Genomic DNA, 20,645 nt, shown 5'->3' on the forward strand with positions numbered 1-20,645 from the left:
ATCCACTACATGGGTGCGAATTATAGTTGGTCAATTGATTTTTTAATCCAATACATGGACTGATTTTTATTTTTAAAAATACTCTGTGCACAGAGTTTACCTGAGATCCACCTCCTATAGCTAGGTAATATATTTGTTAGTGATTTTATTTGACCGGTCTAATAGTTCATTGTAAAGTGTATATATATATATATATATATATATATATATATATTTATATGTATTATTAAAAAATATATAGAATATATGAATTTATCCATTTGTCCTTATTGAACTTTGAGCCATATCATACTATTTACAGCGCAAGAGGGGATTAGTTCAGTGTTCTAGTGTTACCGGAGACTATAAAGTGCCGGTTCTTTTTGACTTGATTTACCCCAAGTCAAGCTCTCTCCTGCAGCTTGAGTATACAGTATTTGCAGTATTATTTATATATAATTTTTTAATATTTGTAATTTGACCATCAAATTATGGTGATGATATATTAGCGCCTGGTTACATTCCTTTGAATATATAAATTAGTCCAAAGCCATGAAACTGAATGCTTTCTTATAGCAATATATACATTATAAGTGAGAGTTTGTGGGCTATTTATACATATAATAGTTGTCATATGTGGGAGGCAACAAGATCTGTCTGTGGAAAGTCATCACTGCTTTAGCCTTGATGTTCTAAATGCGTCAAACTAAATTTAAATGAATAAGTGTACCATTTGCATATGCAATAGTAATTATGTACTTAGTTATACTTAAAGGGTCTACTTTTCTAAAAGTCTAAATTGCTTTTTTCAGTCTTACTTTGCTGAGGTTCCTCCACTAGGAGACTGTTTATTGGTACTTACAGTTACACTGTGCAATAGAGAAAATGTTTCTTACATTAAAATAGTTACTTCTGACTGATTTCAGCATGAGAAGAATAAATATGACATTTAAAACTTTCAGTCAGTTTGCGATCCCAAGACAGGCCCGCCATCAGGGGGGTGCTGTGGGCACAGATGTCCCGGGCCCGGCCTCTCTGACAGAGAGGAGAGGGCCCGGGCTGCTCATGCCGCCATCTGCTGCCGCGATGCTCCGCCCACTTTTCATTTCCGAGTTCTGGCTGTCAAAGGAGGGGGAGAGGACGCTGAAAGCTTCTATTGTAAACGTCCCTCCAAAAATGGCTGCCGCCTCAGTGGAGACAGTTATTAAAGAAACTAAAGGAGGCTCCTCTAGTATCTTTAATAACTGTCGCCTCTGAGGTGGCGGCTATTTTGGTACAAACTTTTCAATAGAAGCTTGCAGTTACTCTCCCCTCTCCTGTGACAGTGCGAGATCTTGGTCATGAGAAGGGGGCATAGCTACACAAAATAGAGGGGACGGGGCTACACAGGACCAGGCTGCCACATCTTCGGCCAGCCCGTGATAGGTAAGTTGAAGGAGAGTGAGTGGGAGAGAGTGTGTATATATATATATATATATATATATATATTTATTTTGTATGGTTTTCTATATATATATATATATATATATATATATATATATATATAAAATTTATTTTTTTTATATAATTTTTTCTTAATTTTTTTTTTGGGGGGGGGGGGGGAGAGGGGCCCTGCCTATTTTGGAGTCCCAGGCCCCAGAATTCCTGATGGCGGCCCTGTCCCAAGATATTGCACCTTTGTGGTATTTTGTAATATACTAGGGAATTTTGGACTCTAGAGAATATATAGGTTGACAAACCTTAACATGGGAATGCTGAGTCAATGTAGGCCATGATTTGTTTAGTGTCTGCATATAGCTTGCATCAACTGAAGGACACAAGTTCCTTTCTTTTGTTTGAGTATTGTGGTTATAATTTATGTTAAAAGCCAGGATGCCACATAAATTACATTACTGACAATTATTGTGTGTGGTAATATTTTCCACCCAGAAACACCAAATTACTCCACTTCTGCAGACAGCCCACTATCATTATTTTGGAGGCAAGGTAGGGGAACAGGACAAACCCTAGGCATTTCATATTGTGCAATACATGTTATGTGGATAGTTGAGTAAAAAAGGATGGTCAATGATTTGTGAGGGAGCCTGCAAATCATACAGATAAATTGCTATTTCTGCATGGTACCTCCTTTTTACTAAGAAAATAAAAGATGAATATGGAATGCCCCAACATTCTGTATTCAGCCAGTGCCACATGTGGATGATCTGCTTATATCTCACCCTCCAGAAGAGTGCAGTCTGCAGGCAGATGTAGATGGGTTCAGAGTGAGGGAGGAAACACCTGAGCCTTCAACATTACAGGATTCTGATTTTGTGTCACAGCCTGAATTGCAGAGTGAACCACATAGACATACTCATAGTGAACTAAGTAATCTAATTTGAGAAATATACCTATTGAAACACAAATCAGAGATTCTGAGATCAAGGCTCAAACAGTGGAATCTTCTGCAACCTAGAATCAACGTGTCTGTGTACAGGAGTTGGAAAAAATATATGAGTCAATATTTTATTAATGAAAATAGCCTTGTTGCCTGCTGTAATGTCAGTGGTTTGATGTCAGCTTTGCATGTGGAGCACAGCCCACAGGACTGGAGGCTATCATTGTCTCATCAAGGTTTATTTTAAAAGTTGTGTTGCTGCACAATGCCAATTATCCTTCAATTCCTGTAGGCTATGCTGTCGACATGAAGGAAACATATCTGAATATAAAATTACTTCTAAAAGCAAAGACCACCAATCTGGAGGTGATTGCAATACTGCTGGGTATACAGTTGGGATACTCTAAGTACTGCTGTTTCCTGTTTATGTGGGTCAGTCAGGCTAGGTCTTCACACTACAATAGAAAAATGTGGCCTCCAAGGAAAAATCTGTGCCCTGGGGAAATAAATGTCCATCACAGTCCTCTGGTTTGATCAAAGAAAAATTCTTCTGCCCTCTTTAAACATCAAACTTGGACTTATGAAGAACTTTGTAAAGGTAATGAACAATGATGGAGAAGCTTTCAAGTACCTGAGAGGAAAATGGACACTTCTGAGTGATGCTAAGGTTAAAGAAGGAATCTTTGTTGATCCGCAAATTTGTCAACTTCTTAAGTATGAAAACTTCAACCAAGTCCTTAAGTTTAAGGAGAAAGCAGCTTGGGAAGCCTTTAAAGGTGTTGTGCATGGCTTCTTGGGTAAAAGTATCATCAATTAGGCTGCAGCATGTTACTCAAAATCCACTTTCTTGACTCTTATCTTGACTTCTTCCATGACAACTGTGGTGCAGTAAGGTTTGAGTCTGGTGAGCGATTCCACCAAGACATTTCAGCAAGGGAACAAAGATATCAGGGTAGATGGAACACTACTTTGCTTGTGACTACTGTTGAACACTGACAAGATATTCCCCAGAAGAGGAGTACTAGCGTCAGACAAAGAAAAAATGCTCTTATGAATAGGCCACTATTTGAGATAGTTCTTTCGGTTGCTGTATGTTGTTTCATTTTGTGTTCTTTCTTGCGATTGATTGAATTGAAACCACTTATTTATATTATATCAAGAACATATCATATTATTTTAAAATTCCTTTTCCTAAGAACTATGGGGTCTATTTACTAAGCCTTGGATGGAGATAAAGTGGATGGGGATAAAGTATCAGCCAATCAGCTGCTGTAATTTTTCAAACCCAGCCTGTGACATGACAGTTAGGAGCTGATTGGTTGGTACTTTATCTCCGTCCACTCTCTTCATCCAAGGCTTAGTACATAGACCCTTTTATTACTGTACTACATATAGATCAAGTAGTGTAACCCAAAAACTGTAGCTAGTAATATTGGTTTTTCTTGACCTCAAAAAATTACTTTTATTAGACAGGAAACCAATTAAAAGTATGTCTTTGTTGTTCAATGTTATTGGGCACTTTTACAGCCAGCCTCTTTAGTGGTCTCTGTATACCAGAGAGTGTAAAGCACTGCTGGAAATGAAATGACAGCCAAGTCCTGATTGGATCGCACGGCAGGAAGGTGAAAATCCTATTTAATATGCAATAGAAAATGTTACTTCACTTTTGTTGCTTTAGCTGTTTACCTTTATCTGTAAATTGCAGAAGATGAAAATCAGGTTGTAATAAATCTACATACGTACACTCATATGTGTGTCAACAGTTTTCTGGGCATGGGAAAGAGCCAATTTTTTACATATGTATTTGACATTATGCAATCTGCCATAATTGCAGGTTACATAAGCTCCAATGATATATTTCCTTTAGCTTTTACCTAAAACCTATTTTTTACATGTGTGTTTGTGAGCAAAATAGCTTTTAGTCAGCAGAATTAGTTTAATACAATTTCTACGCACATGTCATGTACACACATTTGTCCTTGAAGTTGTTTTTTTAGCCCACGGAGCCTTTACCCTGTTGAAGAGGATTTTTGTTCTTGACAGCTTGTCTTACGTGTTGAGCCTGAACTTGCACTGTTTGATCCTCGACCTACAGAGACTTAGTAAGATAGGAAGATCAAAGGAACTCAGTGGGAAGGAAACAGCCCAGCAGCCTAATTTCCTTTTCAAGCATCCCAAATTGGTCAGCTGAGTGTATAGAAAAGATACAGTACATAGCTAATTAGGCCTGCAATCAATGTGTTTACAAAAACAACAAATAAACAAACTTGTATACTTTTCATTTCATGATGCAATTAAAGAACTTAGGTATGCAAGTCCTCAGCTAGGTTACAGTAGCTTGTTGAACAATATCTAGACAGGAGAGCTTATTATTCCTATTTCGTGGCTTTATAGTGATATTATCACTACTTTAATTAGTTGTTTAACATATTGTTTCATAAAATGTATGTTTGTATTTATCTATTTTTAGGTTTCTGATATTTTTCTCTCCGTGTTGTGAAGAACATTTATTAAAGGAGTTATATCGCTGTTTTGTAATATACCTACTAAGGGTTAAGTATATAGATTTTATAATACAGTACCTTTATGTTTTAAATAACACATGAGAATATGGTAACATAGAGGCTGTTTTTGCTTCTCTTGCTACTTATAAAAATGTTAATGTTTTTATTAGAATAGTATTTATGTACATAAAATATGGCTTTCCCAATATAAAGTACATATTGTTATTATATATGGCATGTCACAGAAAGTATAAGCCAAGATCCAACCTCGGGCAGCTCCAAGACTGTTACTTTGTGGCAGAGGGAGACAAGATATTGATCCATTGATATGTCTCATATTTCCACCAGTTGAAGTTCATATAAATATCTTGCTCTGCAACACAAAATCTTCTATTTGCACATGGGCACCTAATGTAACCTACCTTGCATTCAGCAAGAAGCCCCATATCAACCCCATTCTGCCTCCTTCCTCTGTTCAAACAGAGCTAAGGGGAAGATTTAGAAAAGTCTGGAGAGAGATAAAGGGGATAAAGTAATAACTAATTAGCTCCTAACTGTCACAGCCTAAAAAATGGAAGTTAGGAGCTGATTGATTGGTATTTTATCTCTCCCCAAGCTTTGATAAATCTCCCCCTAAATCTTGAATTATGTGACTGTGTAATACACTAAGCCATGCTTGGAGATGCAGAAATGTGCAATACAGTGTTACAACATTGTCTGCTTGGCCACACTTTTACAACTGTGAAGATGACCATTAATGCATTTATTATTATTATGTATTTTGTATTCTCGCTGGCAATTGATAGAAATAATATTATACTCTATTTACTATTACTGTCTAGACACGGTGACTGATTCCTAATCAATTGATTGGCATTTCAATATTAGTTAAGCCAACATAATGACAACTTGCTACATAACATCAGACAGTGCAACCAAGCAGATATAGCTGATCTCTCAGATCAGATGTGTTATGTACATCTCGACCAACTGGTAGTGAAGAAGCCCCTACTGTAGGAGGTATGCGCCTAGCTGGCAGGTCGGCCAGATATACTGTGAGCTGGATTGACCATTTGACCATTACTCGCTGGGGTGGTTATTTTTTCTACACTACTCAAGGCAGTTACTGTACTTTGTTCTAATGTAGGCAGAGTAATAGTATGAAATCTAGACTGCATTATATTGCCATTTCTCAACTTCATAATTTAATAGCAGCATGTAGCTTAACACATATCAGCATCATTATATGGTGGAAGTCATACAAAAGTACATGTCCCCAAACCAGAATGCAATAACTGACATGTGCCATCCTGTCTACTGACTACAAATCTTATACATTCAAATTTCACATGAACACATATTGTCTATGATGAATAAAGTGAACAGAGATCTACTATATAAATATAAACATTGAAAAACATACTGTATTAGTGAGATAGTTTCATTTTTTTTAAAAATAAAAATAAAATCTGATTTTCTTTAAACAAGGTTTTGGGCAAATCTACCTAAGCATTAAATGTCCCTACTATTGTTCTTGAGGGAAAATATGAGAGGGAGGGTGAGAAACGATTTGCGGCTCCTGTCTTCTTAATTAGATGCCCATTCCTACTTGAAATGACAATACAATCTTTGGTGGGAGAGCCTAAGGGAAAAACTCCCCTTTAAAGGTGAACTGCTGCAAACATAAAATGATTAATATGTTGTGTACAATCAAATATAACTGACCTTTACAATTCATTTCCTTAGAAAGAATTGCTTAGGTTTTAATTCATTGGTGTGGTATGATGTCCATTGTCTTTAGGGTATTGCTATTTGTAGAAAATTCAAACATGTACTAATATTTCTTATTAACAGTAATAGCAACAGTAACACCTGCAGTTATTCTAAATTTAATGGAGAAAACAATAAACAAAATGATATAATACGCCTAACTGTTTTAATTGTTGTTTACTGAAATTATATTTAGGGTTGCTGCCTGTTTTTTTTTTCTAAAGTGCAAAAACAATGTTTTATTTAAAGTTATTGAATAAATATATAAAAAAAATAAGAAAATATTAATTTTGTTTCTCTTTTTATTTCAAACAAAGGCAATGAGAGGGTGTCAGAGAACAGGATATTAGAGGTAAGGAGTATGAACCAGAGCAAAAAGGAAGGTCTCAGGAAGCTTGAAGAGGGCCCAATGAGACTAGGTACCATGTGAGAGAAGAAAGAGTAAAAAGATTCAGAAGAGAGGACTGGGTGTCATCTGAGAGGGAGGGCTGCCAAGGAACAGGTGCCAGGGTAAAGGACCAGAGTCCAACCCAAAGGGAGGAACTCTGTTCCAGTGGACAGAATACTAGAGGTTAACAGGAAAAAGTGAAAGTGTCAGGGGGCAGGGAGGTGGTCCAAGTAGACTGGGTGCTAGAGTAATCAGGAAAGACTGCTACTGGACTAGATCCCAGGGCGGGGTATAGAACAGGTGCCAAGGAAAAAACAAAAGGTTTCAGAGAACAAAGAAAGGATCCAAGCAGATGGGGTGTTGTGAGGAAGTATTAAAGGGCACTGAACCACATGGATGAGGAAAAGGTGCCAGGGGAGAGGGAGATTCATGATAAAGGTGGAGTGACAGGAACAGATAAGAGTTGATGGTCTGGGTACCAAGTGATACGGAAAGATGTAAAGATGAGGTTTTAAAAAGAGAGAGAATTGGGAGCCAGGGATCCCAGGGAAATAAACACATTGTTAGGACTAAGGTGTAAGTGGGTTGCATCACAGAATGAAGGAATGTCAGTTGAGAGGGAGTATCAAGGTAAAGGAAGAGAGTTACTGGAGCCTGGTGACCAGGGAGAGGGAAAGGTGCCGGGATCTGGATCAAGGGGTGCTACTAAGTGCCAGTTGACTGGGAAGGGTGCCAATGTAAGGATCCCGGTGGATCTAACATTGTGGGGCATATGTAATAGGGTCAGAGTTGGCCGGAGGTGCGGGATGCTGGCCAAACTCATAGGTTTTCTTTAAAGCAGCATTCATTTTCAAGGCACAACCATGCATTGTAAATGATTGCCACTTTTTTAAAAAAAAAGGTCTCAGTGATGATGAAGCAGGAAGAGGATGCTGTGTGAGATAGTGCAGAACAGTTGTGATGGAAGGGCAATATGCAAAATAATGGTGGATAGTGTGGAAATCCTGTCAAAGGCTTTAGAGTATCATGACCAGCAATCAGATTGCAAGCTGTTTCAATGTCGAACAACAACAACAGGAAAGTTATTGGTGGGATCTCTGTTAAAATAAAAAAAACAGTGGTTCTAATTCAGAGGTGGATGCCATGCTGATGTCTGCACAGTGGAATGATTTTGGTTGTTCTACAGCTGAGTCCCATGACACATGCGACGTGACTGTGCACTGTCTTTGGTCACAATGAGAATTTGGACTCAGTGATTGATGGCTAGTGAACATATATGGGAAGTACTGTAACAGGGGGGTGTCTAGTCAGATACAGGTGTGTCGCAGCCAGTGACTACATCTGTGTATACAGTTATAAAGGCTCCAGCAGCTTGGTTCCATTCTAGCAGCCATAGGTTTGCTCAAACCTTGGAATCAGACCCAGTATCCCTAGCTATACTTAGATTCACACAATATGTTCAAACACATATTTTCTTTATTGTTATACTCAAAATAGGAGTTAGGTTGTGTTTGTTAAGAATGGAGACGAGAAAATTAAAAGCAGTAGTATGCTGTATACAGCATATAACATTAAGGGCAAGATGGAGTAAATACTGTGCACCTATACACTTGGCCAAACATCACTATATGCAACCAACATTTGCAAATGTTGCAATATTATTTAATATTCTGGTTCCACAAAAAAGAGGTTTATTTCCTTTATACATAGGATAACCTACTACCTAATGCCATTTGTATAGGAATTAGAAGTCACGCATGAACTTTTTCACAAGATAAATATACACGGCTGTAAACATCTTTTGTACAGGTTACAAACAGCTAATGTGGCTTCTAATATTCCTAATACTATACCGTAAGCAGTGCATTAATCCTAATAATTCACTAACTTCATAGTGAGCACTGAAGTTATGACATCAGAACTCACTGCTTATAATTATGATTATCAAACTTACCATTTATACAGACAGATCTGTAGAGAAGTTTATAACTGTAGTGTCTTACTTTTGTATTATAAACAGATAATAGATGATCAAATCAGTGAGTCATTAGCAATAGTTTGATGATCAGTTGAAAGAACATAAAACCTCATTAATGCTTTTAAGCCTACTAATTATATCTAATAATAGAACAGTACTGCTTGAATTGTGGAGTTAATGGGTAGGTTTAGAGCTCAACAGGAGTATTCATGACTCGTAACACTTAATTTTTTATTTGAAATAATGTTAATTTATGAAAAAATAAGAAACAATGACAGGATTTCAGTATTACATATTTAGTTTTTATCATATACTTACTAATACTTTAGGTAGGTTTTTTTTTTTTTTTCATCTAGATGCTATAGCATCACATGAGCTCTAGTTTCCAGAAAAGAGTGGCAACTTCGTAGTGGTTAATATGCAAGCGAAAATGCTGAATACTGCCACACAAGATATAAGAAGCTTTACGGTCATTTTTTAAATCCCATGAGCACTTGAGAGGCCTTACAATGTGCCTGTGAATTACACAGAGAAGGTAGCCAATTAGTGAGATGCACCAATATTCACGAGAATACAGCCCAGGCTCTGTGCACATCACTTCCTGTTTCTGTGATGTCACTTATTCATATTGTATCGATAGGTTGCTTTCTCACAATATTGCTTCAGCCCACAAAATGATTGCCACCACACAACTGTGCACAGGTGACAAGTTTACTTTAAACACATCACTCAGCATTATGATAAAAGACCTCCCTGGTGCATTCAGAATTACATTGTTCAACTAACAATATTAAAATACCATCTTCTGTCACATTTAAAGGCAGTTGGATATGTTTTCTTTATATTTACATATACAGAGATCTGATCTAAAAAATTGTTACAATAAACCATTTATGTTTTAAAAACAGGCAGTCTTTGGTGACGCAAAGGCAAAGAATGTCTTTTGTTTGTTTGTTACCTCCTGCCTACTTCACTCTGTCTCATGAAATGAATATTGTTGGCACTATCAGAAAGTTCTAGGTACTGATCCACTGAATGAACAAAATATCCATCATAGCCTTGGACTTTCCCTGTGCTTAAAAGTTGTTGTTTTTCTCCTTCTGTCCACATCCTTATGCCTTCCTCTCCTTCCTGCAATCTCTTCTGCTCCTTAGTCCAAGCCTGGGCCACCGCTCTCTGCCTTGCCAATTCCAGAACATGATCCTCCTCTTCTTCAATGGTTGTTCCATAGCGAACATTAAAGCACAAGGTGCCATGTTGAAGCTGTATGTCAGCGAACCGTCTAGTCCTCCCATTGACCACTGAAGTCATTTGAGACACAGTAACATTGACTCCATTCTCCAGAATACGGCCACCACCACTGTTTCCAATGACAGTAAGGTCTTCTTCTAAGGAGCCCAATTTAATGAAGTAGTGAGTATCTCGACCTTCTATAGTAAAATGCAAGTTTTCCAGGTAGTGGGCATTATTTAAAATGGCAGCAATGCGGCGACTATCTTCATTAGCCACTCCAATGACATCTGCAGTCACAACTCCATCTTTGATTGCAAATTTGATGCCTTTCCCAAATAGAGATGACACAGCTGCAAATCTGGGATATTTTATTGTTTCCTGGCATTTCCAACCAGTTTGTTTTGGAGCCATTGGAAGTTGGTCTAAGGAAATGAAGTTTCTCAGCTGCTTCTGTAGCTCACACTGAATACCAAGAATTGTCTAAAAAAGGACATTTAAAATGGAAATTAATTTCAATTTATTACAAATTATTAACAATGTGTATAAATTATATTAAGTGGAATGACCATTACATATTTATTTTTTCAAGTTTTGCAATCAGCCATACCCAGCGCAAGGTTTAGCAAAATTCTTACAATTAGCATACTGAAAGGAGTTTAATCTCTACTGTTTCTGCTTTTGCAAATTAAACCGATACATTTGACATATACATATGCTTAATACAAATTATAATGGGCATAAAAATAAGCCATAATACCTGATTCAAATTTAAAATGCAAATGATTTTTATGGGGATTCAATTAGCCGCAGTATATTATTAATCCTTGCTGAAGGCTAGTCAGGTCTGCACCAGAAATATATAAGGTTTCTCTACTGTGCTTTCCATCCTGTCTAGCTGGAGGCAAACAGCTACTGGCTAGTAATCCTTGATGGCAGAACAGCAGGTGGACCTGATTCAGATTTGACAAGTGGAGGTTTGGCAGCCATATATAGAGCCTTGGAGCAGGCTTGGCAGAATGTGGCAAGTATAGTGGGAGGTTGTTATGCTTTTGAGATACTGTGCCCTCCAGAAAGCTCACCTGCCCTGCCTCCAGTTTTGCTTATGCTGTTAGCTGTCATGACTTGAAGAGAAAGAAAAAAAACCCAGCCTACCCACAACTTGGGTCTTTGCTGTTAGGATATAATGGGATAAATATTCTAAACATACTGTAGGGCACCACACCCACCAGATAACCCACCAGCTTTCCAACAATTTTGGGATGACACGGGTACTCCAGATCAGCCTATCATTGCTTTGTGCTAGTTTCAGCATTTGCTGTAGTACTTCAATCTGTTCATTCCCCCACTTTAGCAGTGATCACCTCAGGCTGTGAATACTGGTGCTTAGTACCCTATTGGCTCTGCGTATATTCATGTGATCTAAATGTATTCTGATGCAGCCCCATTCCAATATACTGCATCCCAATATATATGGAAAACATAAACATGCAAGAACACTCTTTCGTGGTGCACAATTATGTATACCTTTGGGCTACTGCATTCAATCCTATGTGAGTCCTATGCTGCCTGTAATGGGTGAGTGCATGCTCTGGAGTAGTAATAAAAGGAATCTGCTGCAGGGGCTACAGCACAATTAATATTTTTATATCTCATTCATCTTTGCTTCACATGTTTTACACTTGATATGCTAATTTCTTTGTGTAGAGGCAATGGGATAGTTGAGTTAAAGCAATATACTGATCTGATTAAACATCTGGGACAAATCTGATGCATCTCCTGATTATAATTATACAGGTTGAGTATCCATTATCCAAAATGCTTGGGACCAGAAGTATTTTGGATATCAGATTTTTCCGAATTTTGGAATAATTGCATACCATAATGAGATATCACTATCTCAGTCTCACTCAAAAAAGTCCGTATTTCGGAATATTCCGTATTTCAGAATATTCGGATATGGGATACTCAACCTGTATTAGAAATGTCTTAACCTGATGTTAAATGTATAATTCCATAAAATTCCATGAATAAGTGCTTGTTCCCAAGTACTTGTAATTGCATGTAGTTTATGAACGTATATTATGTTTGTGAAAAATCACAGCTATCAAAGTGTATATAATGGTGAGGTGAGAAACGTTATAAACCAACAGTTTGGAAATCCAGGTATCAAAATGGTTATATTTACGAAGATGTGGCGTGTTCCAACTGCCGGGATGCTGACAGCCGGTATCTTGAATGTATACACGTAAGGTATGTGTGGGTGAGGAGTGCTTGGATAAGTGATTCTGACTACATGACTACCAGTTGTGGTTACTTGGGGAACTGAAATTAGATTTCTGCACCCCAGAGAAGTTGAATCAGTCCCTGTAGTGAGCATGCACAGTGTCCCAAGCTTTCAGGTATTAATAATTTAGCTGCAATATTATTTTTTTTAGCAAGGATGAGTATTATGGTGGCCAATCCCAGGATCGGGATCGGCGGGATCCCGGGATTTAGGACCAAAAATGGCCGGGATTCAATCCGGGGATTGGAAGCTCCAATCCTGGGGATTGAGGGATTAGCGTTGAGCGTCCTCAGGATGCTCAAACGCTGCCCGGCTTCCTGCTTCCGGGTCCCCAGCGCAGCGTGAGAGGTCACGCTGCTCTGTTAGCTGCTGCTGGGAGACGGCAGCAGTGTTCACACGGTGTTTCCCTCCCTTCCGCCCGCCCCCGGTATATGGTGAGTTATATGTGCGGGGCGGGCAGAGGTGGGGTGGGGCGAGGGGGCGGCCACCTAGGTGAAAGCCAATCCCGGGTATCCCGGGAATCCCGGGATTGGCCATTTTTCAATCCCGATACCCGGGATTGAAAAAATGGCCAATCCCGGGATTGGCTTCCCTAATGAGTATGCTTCTCTCTTTGGGCCAGATGTACTGAGCCTTGAAAAGTGATAAATTGCACAGTGATAAAGTGCCAGCCAATCAGCTTTTAACTGTCATTTCTCAAACCAGCCTGTGACATGGCATTCAGGAGCTGATTGGCTGGTACTTTATCACCGTGCAATTTATCAGTTTTCAAGGCTTAGTACATCTCCCCTTTAATGTTTGATGGTAAAAGTCCTGTCTGCTGCCTGTAAGGCCATACATGGCAGACAGTTCTTGTCTGATAAGTCATCTCCTCCTGAAGGCCAACAAACTAACTCACCATTTCAGTATGTTAGTATCTAGGAACAGTTTTCTTTTTTGTGCATTGACAAAGGATAAAGACCAATATTAACACAGAGCGTTTTGATTCTAGAATTCTTAAAGGGTGGATTATATAAAGGTCAGCTCTCAGATTATTTTTCAGTTCAATTTACAGCACCAAGCTCAAAGAAATGGAATGTTTTAAATAAGAAAATATGTGGTTTAAATATCTAGGATGGGGGCTGGCATGGGTGCTGATCACTAGTCTTAGTAGGCTATGGCAGTGCTGGCCATGTTTTTGTATACGTTTATTTAATATTAAATATATTTTTCAGCAGATAACAGAAAATTAAGCAAGATCCTTAGGAATTGTATTCTTAAGGGTTTGATCCTGAAAGCTTTCTCCCCTAGTGGAGCTATACAGAGTAGGATGGAGTTCCTTAAATACTTTTGGTAGACATTACAAGCTTGAAAGCTTGACATAGCTGCTTTGAGGCTGAAGCAAAGAAAAAAAATAAGTTTGTAGATATCCCAACCCATCAGTGAATTTAACTGTCTGTGTACTGTTCATATAGTTACAGCTGTCATGGGGGAGTAACTGGATATGCAACAATTATATTCTGATTCTCCATGCCACGCCTCCCCCCTCCCCTCTCAACCCCTGTGCCCCTTCTTTTTTTTTTTAAACTAAATTATTATTCTATTGTTGTTTTGCATGGTTTAATATTTTCCCATTATTTATACTGTATGTTGGGGAAGTCAGTAGACAACAGAGGGAATAAAGAGGTAGCCTTACAAAATTCAGGTGGAAGCTTCCTTCTTATCTAGCCTGCTGAAAGTATGAGAATTAGCCCTAAAGTTACATCAACTGTGGAGTGACTATTAACAGATAATAATCGTATTTTGTCCAGTTAACGCATTTGTCAACAAAATAATTCTGTTTTCCTATATTGTATATAAATGGTGGAAGCTGGGCTAAATCAGTGTTCATGAAAACTGCCTATTAGGGCCTTGTGTCACAGTGATACACCAGTTGCTAGTAGATTGATAGGCTACATTCTCATGAGTATTGGTTCAACCCACAAATTAGCTGTTAACTTTGCATGCAGAAGACAGGGGAGCTTCAAAGTGTCTTCTTCGTAACTATTCCGTTCTCATTCATGCAAGCTGGCTATGAAGTGATAAATGGACTAAAAAAAAGAGGAGCTATGTGGCATATTGGGTAAGTTATTAGTTGAAATTGCATACATTTAATGGGAAGTAACAGGTACTAAATATATCTGAGACAAAATACCAACCTTCCCAGGGTCCCACTCCTGGGTCTTGGTTTGAAGCTGCAGTAACTCATACGTTGACTCAAATCCCTTTGCTTCTGGTTTTGGAAATCCAGGGAGTACATTATGTAGCTGAAAACCAAACAGCTCCAACCAGCTCCCAATGTCTAAATAAGGAGATAATATTTTCAGTTAAAATGTATTTCTCTTCATTTGCTTAGTATAATTTACTTGAATTATCAATTATGTTGTAAGCTCTTCTCGTCAGTGACATAACTCTCAATTTATTATTATGCTTGCAGTTAGTTATTGACAACTTTTGTGTCTTGCTTAATGTGTACATTTTGTGGCACCATAAAGAATTATGGCCCCCATACATCGGTGACATACTGTCGCTATTTGTCGATCCCCCAATGGCCGGGCTGGGGATCGGGAATGTTAAACATGTTTAAAAATCCTGATTCCCTGTTTCAAACTGAAAATGGTCAAATTTGACAAATAAGGTATTTTTAGCATGTTTAATTTTCCAAATTAACTAATGGATTGCCTATCATTGCTGACCATTGATCAAGGGATATGGTCGACGGATCGGGGAAGCAGGGCCACAGATGTATGGGGGTCTTTACTCATTCGTTTTATTTGAAATAACCCATTTCAACAAAAATACAAAGTCACTTGGGGGTTAAGGTAGCACAGTAATATACAGTATAACTAAATAAATGCTGAGATATCAAAAATAAATGAGGAGAAACTGTATAATCAATATATGGAAAAAGATCAAGATTTGGGTATCTATTGAAATACCCTAACTTGATCAAAACAGAGGTGTACCTGAGAAATAAGTAGTGTATCACCTGCAGGGGTGTATCTACCTATTGGCCAGGATGGCACTCACCAGGGGTGCCAAGTGAGAAGGGGCGCCGCCCAGCATTGTCACCCGCGGCCAGTGGGTAGTCTCACATTGTAGAGGCAGAACCAGTCCTCCCTTCCCCGTGCAGTTGCTAACCCGCAGTGGCACCCGGCTACAACTATAGCAGGCAGTAGCGGCAGCCGGTATTATTTGCCCTGATGTCCGGGGGTTCCGCACAGCACTACAATAAAGAAACTGCATAACCTACAGCTACCATCAGCCCTTGCGGCTGTAGTTTATGAAGAGTTTCTTTACTGTAGTGCTGTGTGGAGCCGCCGGACACCAGGGCAAATAACACTGACTGCCGCTACTGCCTACTGTAGTTGTTGCCGGGCATCACTGCGGGTGAGCAACTGCATGGGGGATGGGGAAGACTAATGCTGCTTCTACAGTGTGACTTTTATTCATATATATATATATATATATATATATATTATGTATTTATTTATTATATTTTGGTTTTAAGGCACTTTGAGTTCTCTAAATATAAGGGTTAGCGCTACTTGCACTACACATCACCATATATATATATATATATATATATATATATATGTATATGTACACATATATAGTTCATGTGGTGGATGCGGCTCTCATGGGTCTTGCTGACATCAGGTCATCACAGGCATCCGATACCATGTACTATAATGTGAATTTTGGCACATACCGTACCGTGTGCTATAATGTGAATTTCAGCTCATACTGTGTGCTATAATGTGAATTTCGGCTCATACTGTGTGCTATAATGTGAATTTCAGCTCATGCCATGTGCAGTAATTTGAATTTCGTCTCATACAGTGTGCTATAATGTGAGTTTCGGCTCATACTGGGGGTCATTCTGAGTTGTTTGCTCGCTAGCGGTTTTTAGCAGTCGTTCAAACGCTATACCGCCTCCCACTGGAAGTGTATTTTAGCTTAGCAGAAGTGTGAACGAAAGGATCGCAGAGCGGTGGCAACGTTTTTTTCTGCAGTTTTAGAGTATTTCAATAACTACTCAGCGCTTGCTATCACTTCAGACTGTTCAGTTCCTGTTTTGACGTCACAAAAACGCCATGCGTTCACCCAGGCACGCCTGCATTTTTCCTGGCACGCCTGCGTTTTTTCGAACACTCCCTGAAAATGGTCAGTTGACACCCACTTCATGTCAATCACTCTGTGGCCAGCAATGCAACTGAAAAGCTTCGCTAGACCTTGTGTGAAACTACATCGTTCGTTGTAATAGTATGTCGCGCGTGCGCATTGCGCCGCATACGCATGCACAGAAGTGCCATTTTTTTGCCTCATCGCTGCACAGCGAACGAATGCAACTAGCGATCAACTCGGAATGACCACCACTGTGTGCTATAATGTGAATTTCGGCTCATTCTGTGTGCTATAATATGAATTTCAGCTCATACCGTGTGCTATAATGTGAATTTTGGCTCATTCTGTGTGCTATAATGTGAATTTCGGCTCATACCGTGTGCTATAATGTGAACTTTAGCTCATACTGTGTGCTATAATGTGAGTTCTGGCTCATACCGGGTGCTATAATGTGAATTTCGGCTCATACTGTGTGCTATAATGTGAATTTCGGCTCATACCATGTGCTTTAATGTGAATTTCGGCTCATGTCGTGTGCAATAATGTGAATTTCGGCTCATACCGTGTGCTATAATGTGAATTTCGGCTCATACCATGTGCTATAATGTGAATTTCGGCTCATTCTGTGTGCTATAATGTGAATTTCGGCTCATACCATGTGCTATAATGTGAATTTCGGCTCATTCTGTGAGCTATAATGTGAATTTCGGTTCATACCGTGTGCTATAATGTGAATTTTAGCTCATACTGTGTGCTATAATGTGAGTTTTGGCTCATACAGTTTGCTATAATGTGAATTTTGCTCATACCGTGTGCTATAATGTGAACTCCGGCTCATACCATATATATATATGTATATATATATATATATATATATACACACAGGCGGCACTCAGAGACTCCAAAATAATGTCCCAAAAGGGTGCTTTTAATACTGTGAAGTGCGTAACTAGACTTTTTGGTACCCTTTGCAAGAGAAAGAATTGGCGCTCCCCCCCACTTCCTATTTTTCCAATAGGGACATAACGGACATTATATGAAGCTGCTGGTACTTTGTGAAAAAATAATCAGCATTGCAAAAGCAAATCTATGCAGTGCGCAGCAACACTTCCTGGGCCTAATTCAGACCTGAATGCAGCAGCAAATTTGTTCTCTAATAGGCAAAACCATGTGCACTGCAGGTGGGGCAGATATAACATGTGCAGAGAGAGTTAGATTTGACTGAGTTATATTGTTTCTGTGCAAGATAAATACTGACTGCTTTATTTTTACACTGCAATTTAGATTTCAGTTTGAACACACCCCACCCAAATCTAACTCTCTCTGCACATGTTATATCTGCCCCCCTCACTGCAGTGCACATGGTTTTGCCCATTAGAGAACAAATTTGCTGCTGTGATCAGGTCTGAATTAGGCCCCCAGTCTCTTGCAGCCACACACTACATAGATCTGCTCATCTGCAATGCTGATAATTTTTTCACAAAGTACAAGGTAAGCTTCAAATAGTTAGAATTCGCTAGCATAGAATTATCTACCTTTTTATGCAAGAGCAGATAACTCAATGAATATATTGTCTGACTGCAATGCCACAGGCACTGGGTTTGAATCCCGGGTATGGCAGCATCTTGAAATGTAATAGAGGACAGTGTGACTGAATAACAAAGAAATCTCAAGTTGAGTTCATGAATGTTGTATAGGTATTAGTGACAGAAGGAGTCAGGATAGGAGACAAGGGCGGTCAGGAGATGCTGGGCTTCAAAAAGGGGGGAAGCTGCAAGTGAAAGTAATTAAAACAGATAATTGACAAGTGCCGGCAACAACGTCCCCTACCCAGCAGCGCTATGTGTGATGTCCCCTCTGCACATACCTAGTTACGGTCCAGGTGCTGTGTAATGTGAGTAAGGGACACTTCTGTGTGGTATAACTTGAATTGGGGTACTATTGAATAGCCACACCCCGTTTTATGACACACGCGCCTTCCCTATTTCAAATGGGGAGAGACACCAGTCCTTTACTTTATCAGGGGCGTTCGGACCCCTAGATACACCCCTGATCACCTGGTATCATATGGTAAAGGCAGGAGAACATAAAATACATGCTGCCTGTGGAAGAGGAAAATGTGGCTGTCGTAGATGGCGCAGTATGTGGAGACTGAAAGAAGCTGAAAGTGGGGTATTTTCTGTGCTGCACTGACATCTTATCTGTACGTGGGAATAGTGCGAACAGCAGGGGCTGCTCTAGTGTTGATATGGCTGAGACCTGCAACCTAACCAGTAACAGCTGGTTTCTACCCTATCCTGCAGACATACAGTACTAGTGAAAGGGAAACAATAACTAAAATAAAATATAAACCCCAGTCAGACAAGTTGTTTTCTTCTTGTATATGTTATACAGTATCTTTATAACCTGCTGTTACACCACTGCTGAGAGTGACTTCCTGTGTTTAGAACATTGCTTGTTTATTTCAAGGTAGAACACACACTGAAGCTTGTTACTGTGTATTTAAATGTAAAAAAAAAACATATTTGAAATCTATGTAGTATATATAGAGAGCATTCATTTAAGTGCGTTATGTATATAGGGGTATATTCAATTAAAGTCGGATCCATTCTGACATGTATTTGTCGGAATGGATCCAACAACCCCTATTCAATCCCCATCTTAATTCGACTTTTTCAAGTCGAATTTAAGATGGGACGCAGAGAAGGCGAGGGGGACGAGCCGCGGGGGGACAGCCGGCGGGCGTACAGGAGAGATCAGCGCTACAGTAGCGCTGCAGCAGGATGTCACTCAGCCGCCCGACCTCACGGCAGCTTCCACCTGGCTCCAGCAGCGCGCTGGAGCCGGGTGGAAGCTGCCGTGAGGTCGGGCGGCTGAGTGACATCCAGCTGCAGCGCTACTGTAGCGCTGATCTCCCTGTATGCCCGCCGGCTGTCCCCCCGTCTCCTTGCGGCTCCCCCCCACCATCGCCTTCTCCGGGTCCACATCTCAGTCCGACATCATTTTGATGACGTACTGAGATGGTCGAGAAGGGGGCCACAACCTGTCGGATTTGGCCCTGTTTTCTACATAAACACGTGGATCGGCAGCTATTCAGCCGATCCACGTGCTTTTCGACAAGTTGAATTTATCGACTTGTCGAAAAATTTTGCTAAATATTAATATGTCGAATCAGGATTTGACCACAAAAAGTCGAAAACTGCCGTCTTTTCGACAGACGGCAGTTTTCGACTTCAATTGAATATACCACATAATCTGTAAAATCAGGCAATAATAAACAGTAAAGTTGTTTTGATGGCTAGGGAATATTAGCTCTAAATGGCAGACAACCACAGCACACATGAGCAGGGATGTCACTATGCTCTGGGCCACCCAGTGCGGTTGAAATTCCCCCGTGCATCGGCAAAAAAAGTGTGTGGCCTCTTGGGAAGGGGGCATGGCCTTTGCAGCCTTACCTCCATTTTCATCACTCTTGGGTTCCAAGAGATGCTGGGCTGCCCCAGAGACTGTCTGTGTGTAGTGCCTACACTGTGACAGGAGCCGAGTGTTGCATGTAATGTTACAGTGCAGCATCCAACTCCTGTCATTGAGGAGTAGCTGGAATTTTTGTGTCACCGTTTGGCGCATGAGTTTTTGTGTTTTTTTCACCTGTGCTGGACAATGGGGGGAAATCAATTGAGCGCAATGTGAATAGCACCAGGAAGGAGTCCCCAGAGCTGTTCAACTGTCCGGGATGCACCCTGCTGTTAAGTTGGAGAAGGCCGGTTAGTGTGCCTGTTTAGTTGCGAGAGCTGTCATTTTCCTACTAAAGTGCCTGTCGCGATACTGTTATATAAATTAAACTACTGCCGCGATGCTGTTTTGTCCGTGCTAACAGGGTTAGCGTGGACAAAACAGTATTGTGGTACCAGTTTAGTCAGATATTTGTTCGCTCTCACAGGAGAAGAAGGTGTGAGAAGAAATCCAACTAAAGGGCTGAACAGTGC

General features: G+C 39.8%; 1 protein-coding gene across 4 annotated transcripts in view; it reads right to left on the minus strand.

Moving 5' to 3' along the window:
- Window positions 1-1,549: 1,549 nt before the first annotated feature.
- Window positions 1,550-20,645, minus strand: part of TENM1 (teneurin transmembrane protein 1) — a 1,080,468-nt gene continuing 1,061,372 nt past the window's right edge. For all 4 annotated transcript variants that reach the window (XM_063937256.1, XM_063937254.1, XM_063937255.1 and 1 more), the window contains 2 exons: window positions 14,691-14,833; window positions 1,550-10,709 (listed from right to left, as the gene is read on the minus strand). In XM_063937256.1, coding sequence (XP_063793326.1) covers window positions 9,951-10,709; window positions 14,691-14,833 — 902 coding nt within the window. In that variant the 3' untranslated portion in view covers window positions 1,550-9,950. The remainder of the gene's footprint in view (window positions 10,710-14,690; window positions 14,834-20,645) is intronic.

Source organism: Pseudophryne corroboree, chromosome 8, assembly GCF_028390025.1.
Source record: "Pseudophryne corroboree isolate aPseCor3 chromosome 8, aPseCor3.hap2, whole genome shotgun sequence".
Taxonomy (NCBI): Eukaryota; Metazoa; Chordata; class Amphibia; order Anura; family Myobatrachidae; genus Pseudophryne; species Pseudophryne corroboree.